At 34.7% G+C, this 21,787-nt stretch overlaps 1 protein-coding gene across 6 annotated transcripts in view; it reads right to left on the reverse strand.

Moving 5' to 3' along the window:
• Window positions 1-21,787, reverse strand: part of DIAPH3 (diaphanous related formin 3) — a 510,352-nt gene that overhangs the window by 271,764 nt on the left and 216,801 nt on the right. For all 6 annotated transcript variants that reach the window (XM_045478449.1, XM_045478422.1, XM_045478414.1 and 3 more), the window contains 3 exons: window positions 18,247-18,342; window positions 10,134-10,228; window positions 5,437-5,538 (listed from right to left, as the gene is read on the reverse strand). In XM_045478449.1, the coding sequence (XP_045334405.1) occupies window positions 5,437-5,538; window positions 10,134-10,228; window positions 18,247-18,342 (293 nt within the window). The remainder of the gene's footprint in view (window positions 1-5,436; window positions 5,539-10,133; window positions 10,229-18,246; window positions 18,343-21,787) is intronic.

A 21,787-nucleotide genomic window follows, 5' to 3' on the forward strand; every position in this document is an offset into this window, starting at 1 on the left:
AAACAAATCCGCTGCCTTCATAAGGAATGGAGCCCTGATAACCATTTTGGACTTCTGACTTCCAGAATTAAAACATAATCAACTTCTGTTGTTTGAAGCCACTAAGGTTATGGTAATTTATTATAGCAGCGATAGGAAAAATCCCGTTTCATAAATGAGGACATTGAGATACAGAAAAATAAACGACTACCTAAGAACACACAGCTAATAAGGTTGGCCTAGGATTTAAACCCAGAGTCCCTATTCACAATGTCTATAAAACACTGCCTTCAAACGCATAAAGATGTAAGCAGAGTTACTCTTTCAAGAACCCTGGGGACATACAATTTAATGAATATTGACACAATATTTCTGAATAGTATATTCAAATATGTACACAAGGATGTATACAAAATTATTATTTTAAAACCCTCCAACCAACCATATTTTTTTAAGGAAATAGTTAAAAAGAAAAAGTCATAGTTAGAGACCATGAAATACCACATAAGAATCTAAAACCGGTACATCATGAAAATAAAGGTCTCCAAAACATATTTTTTATAATGAAAAAGTTTCAGAATAGTTTTTTTCTAAATGTTCATATGAACACGCACACATTTGTGAGTACAAAGAAACAGGATTGGAAATCCAACAAAATGTTAAAAATAATTTTGTATTCTGTGTGGAATGCAGTGAGTTAGTGAGATACAAGGAACTTCCACGTTGTATTCACCATTTTTATATGTTATTTGAATGTTTTACAACAAGAATATTAGGGTATATTTTAAAACAAGGCATTTTTAATGCAGGGAAATATGCATAAACTTCCTACAACATTTTTTTTTTTTTGATTAAAAAAAAAAATGGAGGTCTCTACTGCAAAAAGTTTAAAAGCCCTGCCCTACAGTGACACCAAATGGTGGCAGTTCAAAATACAGTACACAAACACGACATTTGTTCAATTCAACCTTCCTATGAAAGATTTGATCCCTTTGAAGAACAGGCAGCTTAACAGAATTAAATAATATGGAGACATATACTCGAAAACCTAGAATTTTTAATCAAAGAAAGTCTGCACTAAGTTTCAAATGCAAATTTTTAGGCATTTTTCCAAACTTCAACTAAGCCTCTGATCCCACTGAATATTCACATATCTTATTTCTCACACAGTTAAACCATGATAATGTGAAAACAGAGATTTTACCTAATGGTTTACTGATCAAAGAAACTGCAAATATTAAAAAAAAAAAAAAATGTCATGCAACTAAAATCAAGTTCTACTCAATGGGAACCAACTTTTGGTAAATAGGCCATATTTTGGGAGGGGGGGTGAGGTGGCGTTAGGGCTAAAGAGGGAAGGAAGGAATCCAAGAAAAGAGACAGGCAATTGGTTTAATGAGTGAGAGTTTCTAGGAGATCTATTTTCACTTCTTAACTTATTGACAGACAATTAAGTTGAATAAAGCATGAGGAAAGGGCACACCAAATAAAAACCACTTTCTCAGCAACAATAAGAGTTTTATCCTGAACCGTCCAGGGAAAAGAATATTTCAAATTAGGCACATCAGTCAGTACTCCGTGTCCTCTGCCCAGAACCTAAACCAACAAATAGAATCAGCATGCCAACTGTCTCATTCATTTTAAGTTACACAAAAAGACACAGATATAGACTACCTCCCAGAGAACTCCTTTAAAATACCATTTGACTAGAATCTTCAGTCTCTCAGCATTAAATGACAACTTTTTCAGATTTGGGGTGGGATATTACTTTTCATACGCCAAAATCTGTCGGAAAACATAGGACATGGTAGTATACTATAATCGGCTACAAAAAACAAATCAATTCTACCATTAAACTATTAGGACCTGAATTCACAGCACTGGAGATCAATTCCAAAAGGTACCAGCCCACCAAATGCCACCACTGTTATGATCACAACTAGACTACAGTGCACAGACAAGGCCAGCTCTTGAACACCTAAGAACTGTCCTGCTCAAACTGGCCAATGTCCAAGTCATAAGGATTGCAAAGAAAACTAGTTCGGGAAGATTCTGAATTATTAAAATAATAGATGAGTGACTAAACCCTTAGTAGCAGCATAAAAGGACCTGTATCTAGTATTCATTCATTAAAAACCTTTTTTTTTTTTTTTAAGGAATCGAGATAGTGTCTGCATTAAAAATTTTTGCTTCCAATTGCAAGGGAGAAATAAAGTGCATATGAAACACTATATTATAGGAAACCTGGAGGGAATACAAACATGGTTTAGTGACCGAAAGAAAGCTTCAAGGACATACAATTTCATGAATATTGACACAGTATTTCTCAATAGTCTATTTGTATACCACACACTATATAGGACATAGAGTCCTGAAAAGTTATATCCAAGTAATACATGACAAAAGTAAAAGATATTTCTAATTTATGTGTTATATCTTATATATTCTAATTGGTCTTTAATTGACACTGGTTACCAGGCATTTTGGATGTGTTACTTTTGTACATTCCCTTTCTACCAAAGAGAAAATAATGTAAGCAAATTCCAATGTCCTGGTGGGGCGGATTTTTGCTTATTGTTTTACCTAATTCTTGAGTGGAATTAAAGTTGATTATATAATGCAAACAAGTATGGTGATTTTATAGTGTCAAATTCCTATGTTTGTTGAAATGGAATACACCTTTCTGAGAATTCTAAAATTCACATGAATTACATTAATAAATTTATATAATTGGATAAAAGAAAAAGTTAAACTGACAAGTAATGTAACTGTAGAGTTTCAAGTGATTTTGTTAAATTGAAAACAATGTAGAAATCAACTGTTACAGAACCTGAAGATGATACAGAACTGAATGTAAGCCTATCTTTGGTGAAAACAAATGAAAAGGCAAGAATTGGCCCTATTTGGGGGTACAAAGGTTACCCTAACCTATGACTACCCTTGTTTTTGATATGGTGATGATTTTTAGGTGGAAATGATTACTACTTTAAATCTAAGTTTAGTCAGTCAGTAAATGCTCTTCTATGAAATCAAAGTCATGTAGGAATCTGCAGTTCAGTTTACTTGGAGTTAATAGCCCATCTTCACTACAAACATGTTTATTACTTATAAAATAAAACAGTATAATGAGAATCATAGAAATAAACATAATTATAATCAGTTTCCTGAAACTACCAAACTATCATATTACTTATGTAATCTTGATAAATTGAAAACATATCACTATTTAAAGAACTAGCAAACAATATTGAGCTTTTAATCCAGAAAGAACTAAAATCTGCAGGCATTCCACACTGTTATACAATTTTTGTCCATCATGTTTTTTGGTAATTTTGCAGTATTGTTTGTAACTTTAAGCAGGTTTCTCCCCCTTTGGGCAGGGGGGAAGTATCTAAGAAGAAGAGGGAGACATATTAGGAATGGTAAAAAGCTGAAAGAAGGTAAAGTTGAAGAACATTACAATTTGACGATGCACACACACAGACACACACTACATACTATATATACTATTGTTTTTTCCTGTCAACTTTCTCCTTTCTTCACTAAAGCAATTATGTTTTAAAACATTAGTACCACACAAACTAGAATGTACACCAATGGGTTCAAGAACATTCACAATCAACATATAATAAAACACTGTTCACAATGTCTCTAGCAGATGTTTTTCAATACCATTACTCTTTCAACATTAAATTCCATTTTCAGTCAGGTATGACCTGGCATGGAATGTGTAGATTCAAGGTCAAGTTTGAGTTGACATGTCCTAAAATGGAAGCGGTCTATCTCTGTCTTAAAATCAAAACTATAACCTCTGGCACTAATATCTGGAAATATAATTGCTATATTTAAATTTCTGACCCCTACGAGAATACTGCTTGTAAATCATGGCTCTTTGATGTGAACTCCATATTTTCAAAGGCGGACATAACCTGCCTATTTTAAAATAACTGCAAGTTTGAGCTCATTCTTCTGTGAAAATCACTAAAACGTGAGAAGAGTTTTACATTTTTCCTGTGATGATATGCAATGTAAAAAGTTACTTGCTACATAGACATTTTCATATAAGCTTATATGTGTTTCAGATTTAATGTGAATAGGAAATATTTTTATATTATAATTTTACATTATATAATTTTCTTCAAGAGTCAAAAAAGTTGGGCCAAAAAAAAAAAAAAGCCCCAAAATTCTGCATAGTCTGTGGTTAAAAATGTAATGCAAATTCTCCCTTACTCACTTATACCCAATGGAAGACACTGCAGGTAGAGCATCAAATATGGAGCAAAAGAAAGACAAAATTATCAGGTAATAGAATATAAAGCAAACAAGGAAATACAGAAAAGAGAAAAAGAAAATGGTACCCTAGAGAACTGGGTTTAAAAAAAAAAAGTTTTGTTTTTTTTTTTTGTAAAGAAAATAAGTTAAAAGTTTTATAATAAAAATTGTAAGACTATATATAGGAAAAACCCCGCCTTTTTCTTCCCCTTATGTGTTCTAAGCAGAGTTTTGTGAACTCAGGAAGGTAGTGCGGGGAGGGCTGAAGACAATAGGTTTATGAAGAAATGGCAGCAGTTTAAGCGCAAAGGCCAACAACATGCAAAATATGGTATGCAGTTACAGTCCTTTAGTTAGCCAACCCACATTTTCATAATTATATCAAACACAAATTCCATCATGTCCCTGGAGGTTGGTAATAGAACTTCAGATGAAAGGGAAAAAAAAATAATCTTACATACAAAGAATCAAAACACTACAGTATCATCATGATGACTGAATGTAACCAACCTCAAAATGATTATGTAATGATAGGAGAAAAGAACAGGAGAAAGCAAGCTCGATAAAAATCTTAATTTTAAGTTGGCAACACAGCTAATATATAGCACTGGCAAGAATTTTCACCTCTGCAGAACCCCAACTTCTATAAATAAAATAGGAGACTGGAACAAGATGATTATCAAGGTGTCTCAAAGATTTTTTTTAAAGGTATTCCTTTTTCACCCTTATCACCAAGGAGGAGACTATACTTCTAATTTCAGAGTCTAACATGGGAGATGAAAGGAAGTGAGTGATTACAACAAGAAACTGATGCTGTTTTTGCAATATGTTGGCTTACGATGCTCCAGCATTAACCATAAATACTCTCGTCAGTCATAGGAGTGCAGTTTTCATCTTACATTTTGACATGAAATTGACAATAATGACAACAAGAAATCAGGCTTATACTTTTTAAAAACTCCTTGGACTTCATTTGTGGCTACAGTTTCAATATACATATTTGAAATCAAAATAATTTCCCATAAATATCCTTAGGTTAAAAAAAAAAAAAAAGAAAAAAAGCAAGATGGGCTTCAAAGCTTTATGGAACAATCCTGATGTGAAAAGGCCTGACATTTTCTTTCCTGCATTGCCTGGTATAAAGATGCCCGCACAGGAGAGTTAACGCCAAAAGACAGTACTTACCACAACAGCAAACTGCTCGGGTTCACATAAGTTGTTATAGTCACTCTTGAACTGAGACAGTGAACTTAACTGTTCTTGATCTGGAAGATGCTTTATTAGGTTCTAAAAATTAAAAACATAAGAAAATATTTTCACTAAATGTGCTTCTTGCACTCTAGATAAATCCATCAATAAACTATTGGAAAGAAACCACTAAAAAAGTCAGTCTTCAGTTTTATTTCTAGGTAACCTCCCTTATACTCAGCTTTACGCTACATTCTCTGCATCTTGAAAGCAGTCAATTTTCCTCTTTACTCTCTAGAGTTATATATTCAAATCAAGCACTACTGTTTATTTGATTAGCTATATAATTGAGAAAGAAAAACTCCACCTATACCAAAGGAACAGCTTTCTCACCTGGGTAAATGTGATCAATTACATTTCAGAGTGAGGGAATTAAATGTCAGATATTCAAGCAAAGCCAAACATATTTTAACACTTCATCCAGGGTGATAAAAGAAATTATCATATTACTACTAAAAGGCAAGAGAAAGAAATGAAATCCAGAGAACTTTAATGAAAGTGCTTGCAAGATTTAATCAACATGATTACAGTTTTAATAACAAAAATGAAAGTATCTCTAAAACGAAGACAAAGTAACTTTTCTGATGTGGAAGAAAACTTGAAAAGGTACTAAAGACACGGAATGATATACTTTGCAAATAAAAAGCTTCTGAAGAGATCCTTTAGGAATTTAAGTGCCTGTTGCCTTTGGCCTGGATCACCTCCCATCCAGAAACCACAGGCTTGCTGGGTTATTCTGGTTCCTTTGTCCATGAACAGTCTTGCCCAGACCACACACTTAAGGCCAGGCAAACACTCCCAATGAAGACCAAATAAACAAATTTTCTTCCCTGTTATAAAGTAATGATTATACAGTCTTGTGGACAAAGTCTATATAGATCTTCCGTATCAAAATGTAATTGATTTTAACAGTGTCATTACAAATTAGTGTCCTGATATTAAAATTAAGAAAAAGAGTGGTTGGTGTTCACAATCCCAAATTTTAGCATCAGTATATTGTCTTCAAGCCCAAAGTCAATACAAGTTATAATTCAGCGTACATCATGCTCTATATATTTATGGGGAAAACGCCCCCAAAGGTGTCATTAGTTAAAGACATTGTTAGAGAATGTTATTTATCAAAGTAGTTAGATCAAAGAAGAAGTTTTGGACTCACTGTGTACCTTTGGACAAAAACTTGGTTGACTGGCCGAAAACAAACAAAAAAAGTGGCAATTTAAGATCATCCCTAACAAAAGTATTTACTATTAATACTACCAACTGAATAAAAACAATGCAAGTAGAGGATTTTTCCATATAAATAGAAATTTCTCTTATTAAAATTGCCTGAAGCCAAAAGACCTGGTTATTTGTGTTTCTTTTAACCATTCTAGCTAACAGCTGGATTGAGTTATTTATAATCAGGCTTCTGAATTTCTTCAGTATCCTTGTAGATGACCATCAAATCCCCTTAAATATTATGAGTTAATATATAATCTTTTATCATGTATTTATTAATTTTTCACTTCATTATTTTTGCTTTGTAGAGTAATGAAACTATAATGATTTCTAAGAATACAGGCCCAAGGGGCACCTGGGTGGCGCAGTCGGTTAAGCGTCCGACTTCAGCCAGGTCACGATCTCGCGGTCCGTGAGTTCGAGCCCCGCGTCAGGCTCTGGGCTGATGGCTCGGAGCCTGGAGCCTGTTTCCGATTCTGTGTCTCCCTCTCTCTCTGCCCCTCCCCCGTTCATGCTCTGTCTCTCTCTGTCCCAAAAATAAATAAAAACGTTGAAAAAAAAATTTTAAAAAAAAGAATACAGGCCCAAACTTCCTGTGTCTCTCTCTTTACCAAAGTTACCAACCTTCCATAAATCCTAAGGTCCTTTCAGACTAAACCAACTCTTCACAGTTGCCCACATACCCACAGCTTTTCCCTCAGTGCTCAGAGTATTACTAGTGCCAGAATAACTGACCTTTGCTACATATTAGTCACAGAGCCCTATTGCCTTTTCTACATCCATACTGTATTCAGTCCTGAAGTACCCTCACCTACACACACACACACACACACACACACACACACACACGTACCCTCACCTCCACACATGCACAGCACTCCCTTAACCCATCATCTAATCTATACCAAAAAAAAAAGTCTTGATACAGCCATGTGTACCTTGTATTATAATTTCATACACACACACACACACACACACACACACACACACATCATTTCACTTGTCAAACTAAATATCCCAGAAAGGTAAAATCGATGTTTAATTGAACCGACCACAATGCCCTGCACATGGGGGGGTATAATAAAATAGATGCTAAATGAACTAATTAATAAAAGACAAATGAAGGCAAACGGGGAGAGAATAAGTTAGAAGGATGACATCAAAAATGACATACTACTGACATCTGGTTATATATGAATGAGTAACTAGATATGCCAAAACAAAATCGTGACTGTGAACATAGCTTACCAAAATGATGATTATTATAAAGTAAGGTTTTCCCTGTGCCCTGTGAAAAATAGGCAGTTCTTCACTTTACAATTAGGAACATATTTTTTTATTTAATTTAAGAGGGGCACCTGGGTGGCTCAGTCAGTTAAGCGTCCAGCTTTTGATTTCAGCTCAGGTCATGATCTCATTTTTCGTGAGTTCGAGCCCCATGCGGGAGGTTGGAGATCCTGCTTGGGATTCTCTCTCCCCCTATCTCTCTGCCCCTCCCCACTTGCACTCTCCCTCCCTCTCTCTCTCAAAATGAATAAATAAACTGAAATAAATAAAATTAACTTGAGACTTCAAATAGCACGGAATTCTTATTTTTTAATCAGCATATAAATGTCCAAACTAAATTTTTTGATTTTAAATTCCTGAGATGGGTTTTACATGTAGTAGGTGTGGCAGGCAGAACGATGACCTGAACCACACCACCCAAGATGTCCACACCTAATCCCCAAAACTTGTAAAAATATTAGGATATGTGGCAAAGGGAATTAAGGTTGTTATCAGCTGACTTTAAAATAGGGGAAATTTCCCTAGATTATCAGAACTGCAGAATGCAACCACAAAGGTCCTTAAAAGTGGAAGAGACAGAACATGGAGCGAGAGGGAGATGTGACCATGGAAAAAAGAAGAGAGTCAATATCCTTTGAAAGTTGAAGAAAAGTGTCCCAAGCCAAGGAATGTGGGAAGCCATGAGGGGCCAGGAAAGATAAAGGGATTTTTTTTTTTAAATCCTATAGAAAGGAAGGCAAGCCTGCCAACACCTGGACTTTAGCGCAATAAGACACATGCCAGATTTCTGTTCAACAGAAATGGAGACTAATAAATTTGTGTTATTTTAAGCTACTGAATTTATGGTGAATTGTTACAGCAGCAATAGAAAACTAATATATTAAGAAATTATATGGAACTGGATGTTCTTTGGACATGAATTTAAAAATGCAAATTTCCCATCTCTACACACAAAATCCACATGAATATCCAAAACGTTCGTGTAATCAAGTTAAAAGCTACTCTGTAAAAATTCAATAAATGCATCAAAAAAAAAAAAAAATACAAACATGTATGAAGCAGAAAAATTTTCTTTAAGGAACTTGAAATTTACTCCCAACAACAAGGCACATTTATGATCAACAGTTAACAAAGACAAAAACCTAGTAAAAAGAAAGTGCTTAGAGAAAAAAGGCTCAGGGAAGAGTCACTGAATCAGGTGTATATGAGTCTCAGCTACTCACAGCACAAACCCCCTACTGGGATTATATCGCAACCACCTTGGGAAGACAAGATAGGAGAAGCAAAACCCAAAACTTTCCAAGATACCATTCATTGATGGATTAAATGTCCAAAATAATTTTAAACATGTGTTCACACTAACAAATAATCTCTCGTTTCTTTTTATTGCTAAAAAGCCATTTTTCTAAGTACATCCACTATAAGAATGAAAGATAGTAAACTGAAGATATTATTCTCTTCCTATATAATTTGTGGTTTGATACTCTGATTTTACAGTTTATCAAGACACGCATTATTGATGTCTTATGTGGAATTCAGCAAATAACTCTGGCACCACACTAGCATTCCTTAAATAATACTGTGGGTAGACACCATTTAAAAAATCTGGCAGCCTCCTGAATGAATTCAGAATGCTATGCCCACAATTTCTAGTACTCGTAGGAACACAAATTACTCAAGGAAGGGTGGTTAATAAAGGTGATTCTAAATGAAGAGAAAAGTCCCTCAATCTTCTGCACTGAATCATAATGCAACTTTACAAGATAAGAGCCTAATAAAAACATATTCTGAAAGGATTATACAAATAAACTTTAAGACACATATTACTAACCTTAACTGTAACAAAAACAAAAACATACATGTTGAATTAAACAATTTGCCTTTCAAAAACAGTCATTTAAAATAATTGAAATGTAATCATTTTGATAGCATTATATTTAGTTGCAGTTAAGAAAAGATGCAGAGTTTTATCTCCTGGCAAAGCAGAAGTTATGCTAAAACTAATTATGCAGCAATGATTTTCCAGTTGAATGATTTGGTTTAAGAATTTTGCTTCACTTACAGATTTGTATTTAATGAGAAGCTTGCAATGAAATATTGGAATTTAAGCTCTCTGCCAGTTTGTTTACCTGAATCATAGACTCTGCCAACTGTGTTTCATCCACTTCCAATATCATCATTTTGATTTCCTCATATGGCACCCGAAAAGAGCTCAAGAAGATTGCTAAAAGGGGGAGAAAAGGGTTCATAATGAGTAAGAGAAGAAAAGAATTTGAGATGTAGTTCTATGTATAAAATCAAACTAATTCATAAAATGAGAGACTTTAAACATTAAATATAATGACTACGGGAGAAATTTTCATTAGCACATTTTCTACTCTAGTTTTAGAACTAGTATTTAAGCAACAACCCTTTATTATTATGCTGGTTCCAAGGTTGATTTTTAATGCTTAGTTATTAGCCTATCACAGGAATGGTGCCAATTTTCATATGATAAAAAAAAAAAAAAACAACTGAAATATATTTGGTACATTATAAAAATATTACATTGGAATGAAAAGAACCATAAAACTCCAATATGCACATATAATTTTTGTCTAAACATGTGTATTATTAGGTTTTATAATATCCTGCAGCCCTACTAAATAGTTCAGAAAAAAAATATTTTAAGAAAACTGGCGAGTAGTGCATTTACACTATTGCAAGTTATAATAGCACTTTGCTCTTTAAAAACATTATAGACAATATGCCAGAAAAATAGCCTTTATATGTAACTGAAGCTTGAATATTGAATATTGGAAAACAAATTATCCTGGGAAACCATACAAATGGATTATATTGGGTAATATGTTATTACTGAAAATTCCAACATTATTTCCTTTTTTTTCTAATATCTCATATATATAATATTAAACCACAGTGATCTTCTCAAAAGCTACTGACGTAAATAAGGATATTTTCACAGTATTAGATTTAATGCTTTTGCCGTTTCCCCCCTTGATCTACTATCACTGTGTCTCTTCTTCAGTGACAGATGTCACTCTGTGAACATACTCAGAACTTGCTACCGCTACCATTTATTTTATATGCTGAACTTATGTCATCTTGTCTGTAGATCTTTTCACAGACAGTATTTTTTACAAGATTTAGAAAACATGATCTTCTTTTTAAAGGCTATCTTTAGGGGCGCCTGGGTGGCACAGTCGGTTGAGCGTCCGACTTCAGCCAGGTCACGATCTCGCGGTCTGGGAGTTCGAGCCCCGCGTCGGGCTCTGGGCTGATGGCTCAGAGCCTGGAGCCTGTTTCCGATTCTGTGTCTCCCTCTCTCTCTGCCCCTCCCCCGTTCATGCTCTGTCTCTCTCTGTCCCCCAAAAAATAAATAAACGTTGAAAAAAAAATTAAAAAAAAAAAAAAAAATAAAGGCTATCTTTAGGCTTCCATATACCTGAGGACACCATGTATCATTTACAGACGAACAACATGCTCAACGTCAACACCAGCTTCACTGATACATTTCTGAACTCAAATAGTTATAAATAAGGAATAATAGTGCTAGAAATTATGGATGGGTATAATCCTTAGTATACCAACAAATGGATATCTAAATGTTATTGCAAAACAGATTAATGAAATTACAAAATAAAAACCCTGTAGTAGACGCTGAAAAGCAAAAAATATAGTAACTATATAATCTCAAAGAGGTCATCAGTAAATAATTAATGGGGAGAGAACAAAATCTAAATACATACATCATGTACAAAACCAGTTGCTTATGATTGCAGAATTAAATGTAAATATTAACAAAAACAAATACTAAAATAAATTTAACATGACAATTTAACTCCTTTATGGTAAGAGAACATCTTAATCATATAAGTTGTTGGAAAATATGTGAAAAGAATGATCTCTGACAACATAAAAGGAAAACAAGTCAAAGCACCTTAAACAATTAAAAAATAAGGAAGCTGAGGGGATAAATCTGCCTCAAAAAGCAAAGCATTTTTTCTCTTCATTTAGAATACCCTGAGGTCTAAAAAGGAAAATGAGCAAAATGTATGTAACTTTATGGGCACCTGGGTGGCTCAGATTAAACATCTGAGTCTTGATCTTTGCTCAGGTCATGATCTCAAGGTTCATGAGATGTCTCTGACCCTCCCAGCTCATGCTATCTGTCTCTCTCAAAAAATATAATCTTAAAAAATATATGTAACTTTAATTAAAAGAATAAGAGAAGAAAACAAAACTAATAATATGTAATAATGTGTTAAACCTTAGGAGTAAGCAAACTGAGAAGGCAAAGTGTTAAAATACACCTGAATTGCAAATTCTGTAGGATTAGTAAGATTAATCAGAATCTTTGAAATTATTAATTCCCTTTGAGAAGCAATAAATTCTACTCAAGAAACCTAGTCTATGGATACAACAAGAAGATATAGAAAAGATTATAACATTTAATACAAAGATCAAAGGATAAAATTACTCTGAGGCATAACACAGTCATGGAGAGAAAGAAAAATTATACTTTTACATATTTCAGCCACTAAGACAGAGTGGAGAGATGCCCTGGAATTATCTACTTCCTCCTCCCAAAAAAGGATATTTTGTTTTTTGTTTTTTTTTAATTTTTTTTTTCAACGTTTATTTATTTTTGGGACAGAGAGAGAGCATGAACGGGTGAGGGGCAAAGAGAGAGGGAGACACAGAATCGGAAACAGGCTCCAGGCTCTGAGCCATCAGCCCAGAGCCCGACGCGGGGCTTGAATTCACAGACCGCGAGATCGTGACCTGGCTGAAGTCGGACGCTTAACCGACTGCGCCACCCAGGCGCCCCCCAAAAAAAGGATATTTTGGATCTCAATCAAGAAATATCCTTAGCATAGCATTAGGTATAGTGCTGTCCAATCATTATGCTGTACAACTGGAACTAATGTAACATTGTGTGTCAGCTATAACTCAAGAATAAAAAAGAAGCCCTTGAAATATCTAAAAAATATACATAAGTGTGTGCATGTATTTAAATCTTAAATCCATTTCTGAGCTATCCTTAAAGGAAGGAAAACAGAAATCCTGGGAGAAAAAAAATATTCAAGGAAAGACTGAAATAATGGCCAAGGGAAAAAGAAAAAGATTACTAAAAAGAAACAAGATTTGGAGGATTTTTTACTTTTTGAAAGTAAAAAATATATATACACACATACACTAATGACATTGAAAACTCAATGTATGGATTAGATATAATATAAAGAGAAAATTGAGGACATGAAAGACCACAGGCAAAAAAGCAGTCCAAAACACAAATTTAAAGAGATGGAAAAATAGTTGGTTAAGAGATACAGAAGATAAGTAAAGATACCTTAAATGTCTACTTGGATTTACAAAGGGAAATCACAAACAAGAACAGAGTTGAAAGAAATCTTATTTGAAGAGAAAATGTCAGAATATTCCAGAATTATAAAGAGACACAAATCATCAACAACACGAAGGCCCAACAAATCCCAAATATATTTTTTTTAAGCCACTCTAGAACCTTGCAAAACACGAGGCATTGGTAAGGTTAGGAAGTAGGAACATTCAGGCGCTGATGGTGGAAGAATAAATTGGTACAAACACTGCCCAGATATATACTTAGAGGCGGAGTCACCTAACTTTTTCTGCTGAGAGTCACATAGCCATTATTTTAGGTTTTCTAAGCTATTCAGGCTCTGTCACAACTACTCAACTGTGCTATTGGAGCACAGAAGCACCCACAGACATTATGTAAACAAATGTCCTGGCTAAGCTCTGGTAGACTGTGTCTTAACAAACGGACAATGGGCAAGATTTAGCCTGAAGGCCATAGTTTGCCACACCTTGCCTTAGTACCACCGAAAATGAGAAACAACACAGAAGTCAATCAAAGGTTAAATGAATAAAGTGTAACAGTCAAAGAATGTGTTAAAAATGGCAATAAAAATGAATATACTACAGCCAGATGCATTAATATGATATGATGTTGTTTATATAAAAGTCAGTCAGTTAAAAACTAAACAGCTTATTTAGGAATATGCACATGGTTGGTAAAACTATAAATAAAAGGAAGGAAATATTTAAACCAAGATTTAAGAGAATGGTAACTTCTCATAGGAAGGGATATAAAATTGGAAAAGGTCATATGTAAGTCTTTAAAGTATGAGTCATGTTCTATTTCTTTAGCTGTAGGTGTTTGATTTACATCATTAAATGTAACATGCATTTTCTATATTCTCTGATAATAGGTCATAACAAAAACAATTAAAATAATTTTAAATGAATAATATGGAAACAAAATGCATGGGGAAAAAGGGTGGCATACTGTGTGGTAACAGATTAAGCTTAATCAAGTGAGGTCTGGCTCCTGGGAGCTACTCTCAAAAGCCCTGGGAATGTCCTGCCTGATAAGAGTTTCTATGTTTACTGGGGACACTGGGTCACACTAGACAGTCTATGCTAATAATCTGAGTTATGGTGGGGATTTTGGGTCACACAGTATTAACCTGTCCTCCCGAGGGTCTGAAAACTAAGGTCAGTCACGCAGTTTTGGGTCAGGTTCACCCAAAACCAAGAACCAGTAAAAACATTGGACACCAAGGCTTAAGTGAGCCTCCCTGGTTGGCAATAACCTGTGACTATTATTACACATCATTGCTGGGAGAAGCTAGAGATGTCCATGGGTGAAAATTTCGTGCTCCAAACTCTCCTGGACACCTCCCCATGTGCCTCTTTCCTTGGCTGATTTTAATCTGTACTGTTTAATCATAAATCAAAGAGTTTTCAGTCATTTCTGTGAGTCCTTCCAATAAACCATCATACTTAAGATTGGTCTTGGGGACCCCCAAACTTAACTGGTGTCAGAAGTGAAGGTGGTCGTGGAGATAAAAAAAACAACAAAACTGCAGATAAAAACCTACTATGATCTCACTTGCACATTTATGTAAGTACAACAATAACAGAAGTAAATATAAATAACACAACATGCATAACTAATATAGTAACAACTATATAAAAAGATAAAAATGTTAACAGAAGGGTTTACTGTGTGAATGGACATCATTTATTCCTTTACTTTCATCTATATTGGTAATTCATTCTCTGCCTTCCAGTATTAATATTCTACAGTTAAAATAACATGCACATTAAACACCTATATCTATAAAGACTGAACAATTTTTTTTTATAGTTTATGAATAAGATTTCTGGCAAACATTTGTTCTAAGGGGGGAAAAAAATGACAGAAAAGTTGAAAATGGCCTAATGCATAACACACAATTCAGAAGACAAGCATAGATCCTTAAAAAACAAATTAGAAGTTACTGAGGATAGGAGATACTCATTTAAAGCCTCCAAAAGACCCGTTAAAGTGAATATTTTTACTAACACGCATCTTATCCTTCAAAATGTGACTATATAGGTCCCACTGGAAGCTTTGAGTTCAGTGAAGAAATGTAAAGTGTGCAGATTTTGGAACCAGTCACACATGTTTTCTTCAAGGGAACTTATAAATATTTGAATCTTTACATTAATTCATAGATTCCAGGGTTCCTTGCTTTAGAGCTCTAATATTCCAAAAATCTGGTAAAGCATATGAACCTTGTAAAACTCCTGAGGGCTCTCTTGATCCTCGAGTGCCTGGAATTCTTTTGTGCTCAGCGCAGGGTCTCTGCCAAAACCTTTATGAACTCAAACATAGGGAACCTAACATACTTTTGAATAAATAGGTAAATAAGAGTAGATTTTACATCCTTTCCTCAAAATTCTATCAAATATTTCAGTTAAGAGAAATCTAAGAGAATGTATTGCAGATTTCTAAGTGGCAAGACTCTGTCTTATCCTATCACAAGACTCTTCCCACAACTCAGTATCTCAAAAGACTGAATTTCAAAGACAAAAAACAGCTGTGAATCAGATTATAATTATGGTCAAGATTATAGGTTGCTAAAGCTTCTTAAAGCTTAAATCATAACACTTGCTACAATCAGAGAGGGCAAGAATAATCCAGGAATGGATTACATCATAATATGAATGGCATAAATTCTGGACTTTTCAATATTATACTTTAAAATGTGTTTAATAATTAAAAGAATATATATATATATATATTTTTTTTTCCATATATTCAGCTAAAGCAAAAAAGACAAACAATATCCTTCTCCATGAAAATGTGATTCTGTTATCTCTAAACAGGAATAGTGTATGCTATACCTATTATTTTCAAAACAGGCAACCTTATTCAAGTCACTGAACGGTTATACCCATCTGCAACATCAATGCTACTACCTATGTGATAGGGTTGTAGTTAAGATTAAAGGGCCAAATTTAGAACACAGAAAGGTAATCAATAATTATTAACCAATGCAATTAAATTTGAAATCCCATTTAGCACATGTTCTGTCATATATAAATAATACTAAAGTCAATTATTCAACTTTGAGATAGATATTTAAGCTAACTTATTATGACTGACTCATCTAAAAAGAATTCTATGTAAGGGGCGCCTGGATGGCAGAGTCGGTTAAGTGTCCAACTTGATTACAGCTCAGGTCACGACCTCACAGTTCCTAAGGTAAATCACTGCATCTGGCTCCACACTGTGCGGAGCCTGCTTGGGATTCTCTCGCTCCCCCTCTCTCTCTGACCCTCCTCTGCTCACTCCCTCTCTCTCTTTCCCTTAAAATTAAAAAAAAAAAAAAATCCATTTGAATTGGTACTTCTCCAGGACCCCTAACAAGGCTGTTTAGAGTCTAGACTAGGAATTTGTAATGTGGGTCATAGACACTTTTCAAGAAAATCTATGTTTTTCACATCACAGAGAATATAATTTTTTTTGTCATTATCTAAGTTAATAATGCTTTGAAGCCAGACAATGTTCCTTTAAGGGGGAAAATTCCCTGAAATGCCTGTATCATGTAACAGTCCCCCAAATCTCAGTAGTCTAATCATGCACACACATACACATACACGTAAATTATCTCTAATTCAGACTACATGTCCATTACACATCAGAAAGACAGAGCCCTGATACTTGCGATCTTCTCATCAGGGTGATAGACACCATTTTGACTGCCATACTGGGTGCAGGGGAAAGGGCACTGGAGTTTCTCACACCACCAATAAATGCTCCCACACAAAAGCTATCTCATCTCCGCTTATACTATCATTGGCCCAAGCAAGTCACATGATGACATCTAACTTCAAAGGTATCAGCTTGTGCCCCAGAAACAGAAAGCAATATCTTGGCCAATAGCATTAACGTCTACACACTATCCATGTGGATCTTGGCATACCTACACTGCAGAAAAGGGGTGGCCCTCTGTCAGAGTAAGCAGGAAAGAAAGGAGATCGCAAAACTTTCACAAAAGGAATGTCAACTCTGTCTTTCACGCTTACTGCCTCTAACATAATTCCCTCTTTAATCAATAACATGGATCTTTATCCTCTCACCAAAGAATTTTTGTTCCAATACTTGCTAAAAGCTCTCTTGAGGCAAGTAATAATTGAAAGGAAGACTAAAAGCCATGTTAACTTTTCATGCCTCTAGATTCTCCACATTGCATCCCTCTCATAACATCAGAAAATAACATACATATCCTATTATCTCAGTTCCAAGCAAACTATCTTTGATGCATTTAAGTTGCAGTTAGAAATGAGTTAGAAGCAAAACTCTTTGCCCTCTTCTCCCATAGTAATTCAGTCAGAAAGACAATTCAATGCTAAGTATTTAGTTCCTGTAACAGTAATTAAATCTAAAATATTTCCAGTCATTACTTTTGAGGAAAGGCTTTGAACTGCTCAGATGGGATAATGGAATTCATTTTTCTCATCATCCTAATTTCCATTAATATTCCAACCTCTTTTGTGTGTGATCAAGTATCAAAAATAATAGGGATTCAGAGGTATAAAAGAAATAATCCACTACTATTTTTTAAAATATGATGTTGTCACCCAAATTCCTTGTTATTTATATGCTTAGACAAAGGATAGCCTTTTTTTTTTTAGCTATATAACATATACTTTCATTCTAAATCCTTTCCTTAGCTTTTTTCCTAAAGTACATTATATTTTGAAAAATTTAACCCATCATTTGCTTAAATGAATTATCTTTGAAGTTATTATGCAAATAATAAAATATTAAAATAACATAAAATGAAAAAAAGTCATAAAGAAATAATTTAAAGGAACCACCTCCAGTGTTTTGCTAATGTAATAGTATTGAAGTTTGATACGTACAAAGGTTCTGGGCAATTTTAGAATCTAAAAATTTAAGCTCTTTAATTTTTTTCTTAATAGCTTTCTTCTCTTCCAAATCTTCCTCTTCTCTTCTCTCTGTAAAAGCAAGGATAGATCCATGTCAGTAAGGCATTCAGCAGCAAAAGGACAGTTTGTGAACTATTATCAAAGAATACAAAAAAGATACAAATCTTTTAAAGAACATGGATATAAAAATAATAGACATCCCAAGGCCTGTTTCAGACAGGTACTGGTGGTTCTTCTGCTAGAAAAACTAAGAGTAAGTACGTGAAGGTCTAACAGAAAAACTAAAAATAAAACTGATTGCATTATTTTAACCAATACCATTGGGCATAACAATGAGAACACTTAGCTCATATGAACAGTATACAGGACACAATTACAGAAATAAACAGACTTACACTTAGGGTAAGTTAAGAAGTTAGCTCAAAGAGTGCTAAGCAAACACACACAGCTATTTTATGTCTGATATACCATGCTTATTTAAAAATATAGCTCATACTAAACCAGAAGAGTAGATGGTTTATTATTTGTTTTCCAAATCTATAAAAACAGTCAAAATTTGATACTTAGCTTACATTATCTGAGTGTTTTAAAATCAATAAATGCATCTAGCCTCCCTCTCCTTAGTAAAAGAATAACAGAATAAGCATCATGCTAAACACGAATCTATGACCTGTCCTCACAGCAAGGTATAGGATAGTCAAAATTAAGATCTGTAACATCCTATCATCTTCCTTCTCCTTTGTGTTCATGGATAGCTCTTCCGGTCAAGGCCAATTATACAAAATTAGGATCTTGATAACAAAGAATAATGGAGCAGTGTTTGTTAGATATGTACAAATAAATCACTAATACTGGGGAAATAGCTTCTAAAAGAATCTTCAAACATATAAGAGGGCACATTATGTTATTTTTCTATCAAAAAAGCCTATTAAATGTTTTGTTACATAGTTTGAGGGATCAAATTTTATATTTTTTCTAAATATTAATTATCTCTATCATTTTATTAATAATCATCTTTTTCAACCAATTTTATATTACACTTTTATCCCACATTTGTTTTTCTGGGTTTCTCATTCTGTTCCACTGCTCTAAGTACTATTCCTGGTCAACTATCATTCTGTCTTAAGCACTGCATGATATATCTTTTTCAATTGAATGTTCAAATCATTTTTCCCTTTCTACATTTTCTTTCCTTTTATCCTTCATTTATTTTTCTACATGAACTTTAGAGTAATTCAAAAGTTCCAAAAATAAAATTCATTTGAATTGCATTTCACTTGCAAGGCATTTATAAATAGATTCAAGGAGATTTGATATGTTGACAATTTTTCAAAATTCCTAGTCATCAACATGACATGTGTTTATAATTATTCAACTTACCACAGTGATCTTCCTAGGCAACCTATATACTCACTGTTACTATTAGGTGTCCTAAGTAAATCCAAATTATACTCTTAAGTATGGGGATGGGAAGTGGAGGGAGTGGTTAATTCTACCTTTCCCCACTATAGTTTGTAACTAGTTATGGCTGGTATATAAAAACTATTAAATTTTGCATACATGCTTATCATCAGTAATTTTGCTTATACTTTCATTCAAATGATATTAAGCACCAATTAATAGGAGTTGTGCTAGGCAATACAGATACACTGTTAGACAAAATAGAGACATCCTGGCCTCACAGAATAGGGGGGAAAAAAAGAGTTACAGAGAGGGAGGGAGGCAAACCATAAGAGACTCTTAAGGACCTAGAATAGGCTAAGGGTTGATGGGGGGAGGGGGGGGAGGGGGAAGTAGGTGATGGAAATGGAGGCGGGCCCTTTTTGGGATGAGCACTGGGTGTTGTATGGAAACCAATTTGACAATAAATTATATTTAAAAAAAATAAATAAAGACCAACAGCAGTAAATTCAAAGCAAATGCCAATTACAATGCATGGATATATATGTAACATTTTATTAGAAACCAAAGCTAAATAAAGAAGAATCCCATAACCCATACCTATCAGGGACAGTCTTCATGTAATAAATATCTAATCAAAAGCTTGAAGGAGAAAAGGAGTTAGGTAGGAGAGAAGATTTTGGGGTGGGAGGAGGAAGGATCAGATAAGGGAAGGACAGTATTTGGAGATCTAAAGGTGCAAGAACTTGAAGGGTACAGAAAGAAGAGAGAATAAGAAGAACAGAGAATATTGGGTAGAAGTAAATGACACCAGAAAGTAGCAGGGACCACATCATGCAAAACCTTTTAAGCCAGGTTAAGACGTCTGGATTTTATCCTCCAGACAATGAGGAGCCACTGAGATTTAAGTGTGTGACAGATATCAAAATAACTGCATTTTAGAAAAAAACTCAGGCTATGGAAAGAGTGGAAAAGTACGAGGGTAGGAGGTCAAGACAGAGGGAGTTACAGAAATCCAAAGGAGAAAAAATGGTGCCCTCACCTGAAGCAGCAGAAACTGGGATGGACAGAAGGGATGATTTCCAAAAGGAGAATCCAGCCCACATCTGTCTCCTGAATTCCAGAGTGAATACCCAGGGGTCTACTTTCAACATCTCTACTTGGATGTCTAAGGGACACCTTGAACGTCACATGTACACACACACCCTCCACACCTTCTCTTCTCATCTCAAAAAAATGGGAATGCTCTTGTTGCAACTGCTGAACAGCTTGAAGTCATCCTGTTTTCTGCTACTTCCCAGTTGACTCTAATTCAAAAATGTTCCTTGAGATAAGCACTCCTTACCATCTCCCCAGCTACTGCTTTTCCTACCATCCTTTCTCACCTGGTTCATAACTGCCTTCAACTCATCGCCCACCTCCTGGTTTGACTGACTGCAATCTCTCCACCACAAGGCAGCAAAAGAATCCTGCTTTCCCTTACTGCCTTATATGGAATAGCAACTCCCACCCAGTATTCCCAATCACCATTATGATACCTATTTTTCTCCTCCAAAGCACTTACTCTTGGCATACTATCAATTTACCATTTGTCTTTCTTCCCCTAATTCCAAAAAAAAAAAAGTTTTTTTAAAATGTAGCAACTTTGTTCATCATTATATCCTTAGCACCAAGAGTATGGTCTGAAACATACATAGCAGGTATTCAGTAAATATCTGTGGGATGTAGGTTTGTATGTGTGAACCTGCACACAAAAGGGAAAAAGAGAAGGGCACTCGGGACAACCAGGCAGATGATAATGGTGTTTATCTCATTCATCAAGAAATGAAAAACATGTTTAAATACTCAAGTTTTAAACACGTTGTGCTTGAGAAGCTCTTGTACATCCACACAGTCATGTCCAAGAGGAGGCTGTATGTACAGATGTGGAAAAGAGAAACCTGGAATGGAGATACAGGACACAGTCCTACCAGTTAGTCCACTCGCTGTCATAGATTTTTCCAGTTACCACCAAAAATGACACATTTGTCACCTTACTCCTAGTAGTTAACAAAGTGAGACAAAAGGTTTACAATTTTCAGATGAAGCCTAATAAAAATTATGTTAGTAGACT

Source organism: Leopardus geoffroyi, chromosome A1 (genome assembly GCF_018350155.1).
Source record: "Leopardus geoffroyi isolate Oge1 chromosome A1, O.geoffroyi_Oge1_pat1.0, whole genome shotgun sequence".
Classification (NCBI taxonomy): Eukaryota; Metazoa; Chordata; class Mammalia; order Carnivora; family Felidae; genus Leopardus; species Leopardus geoffroyi.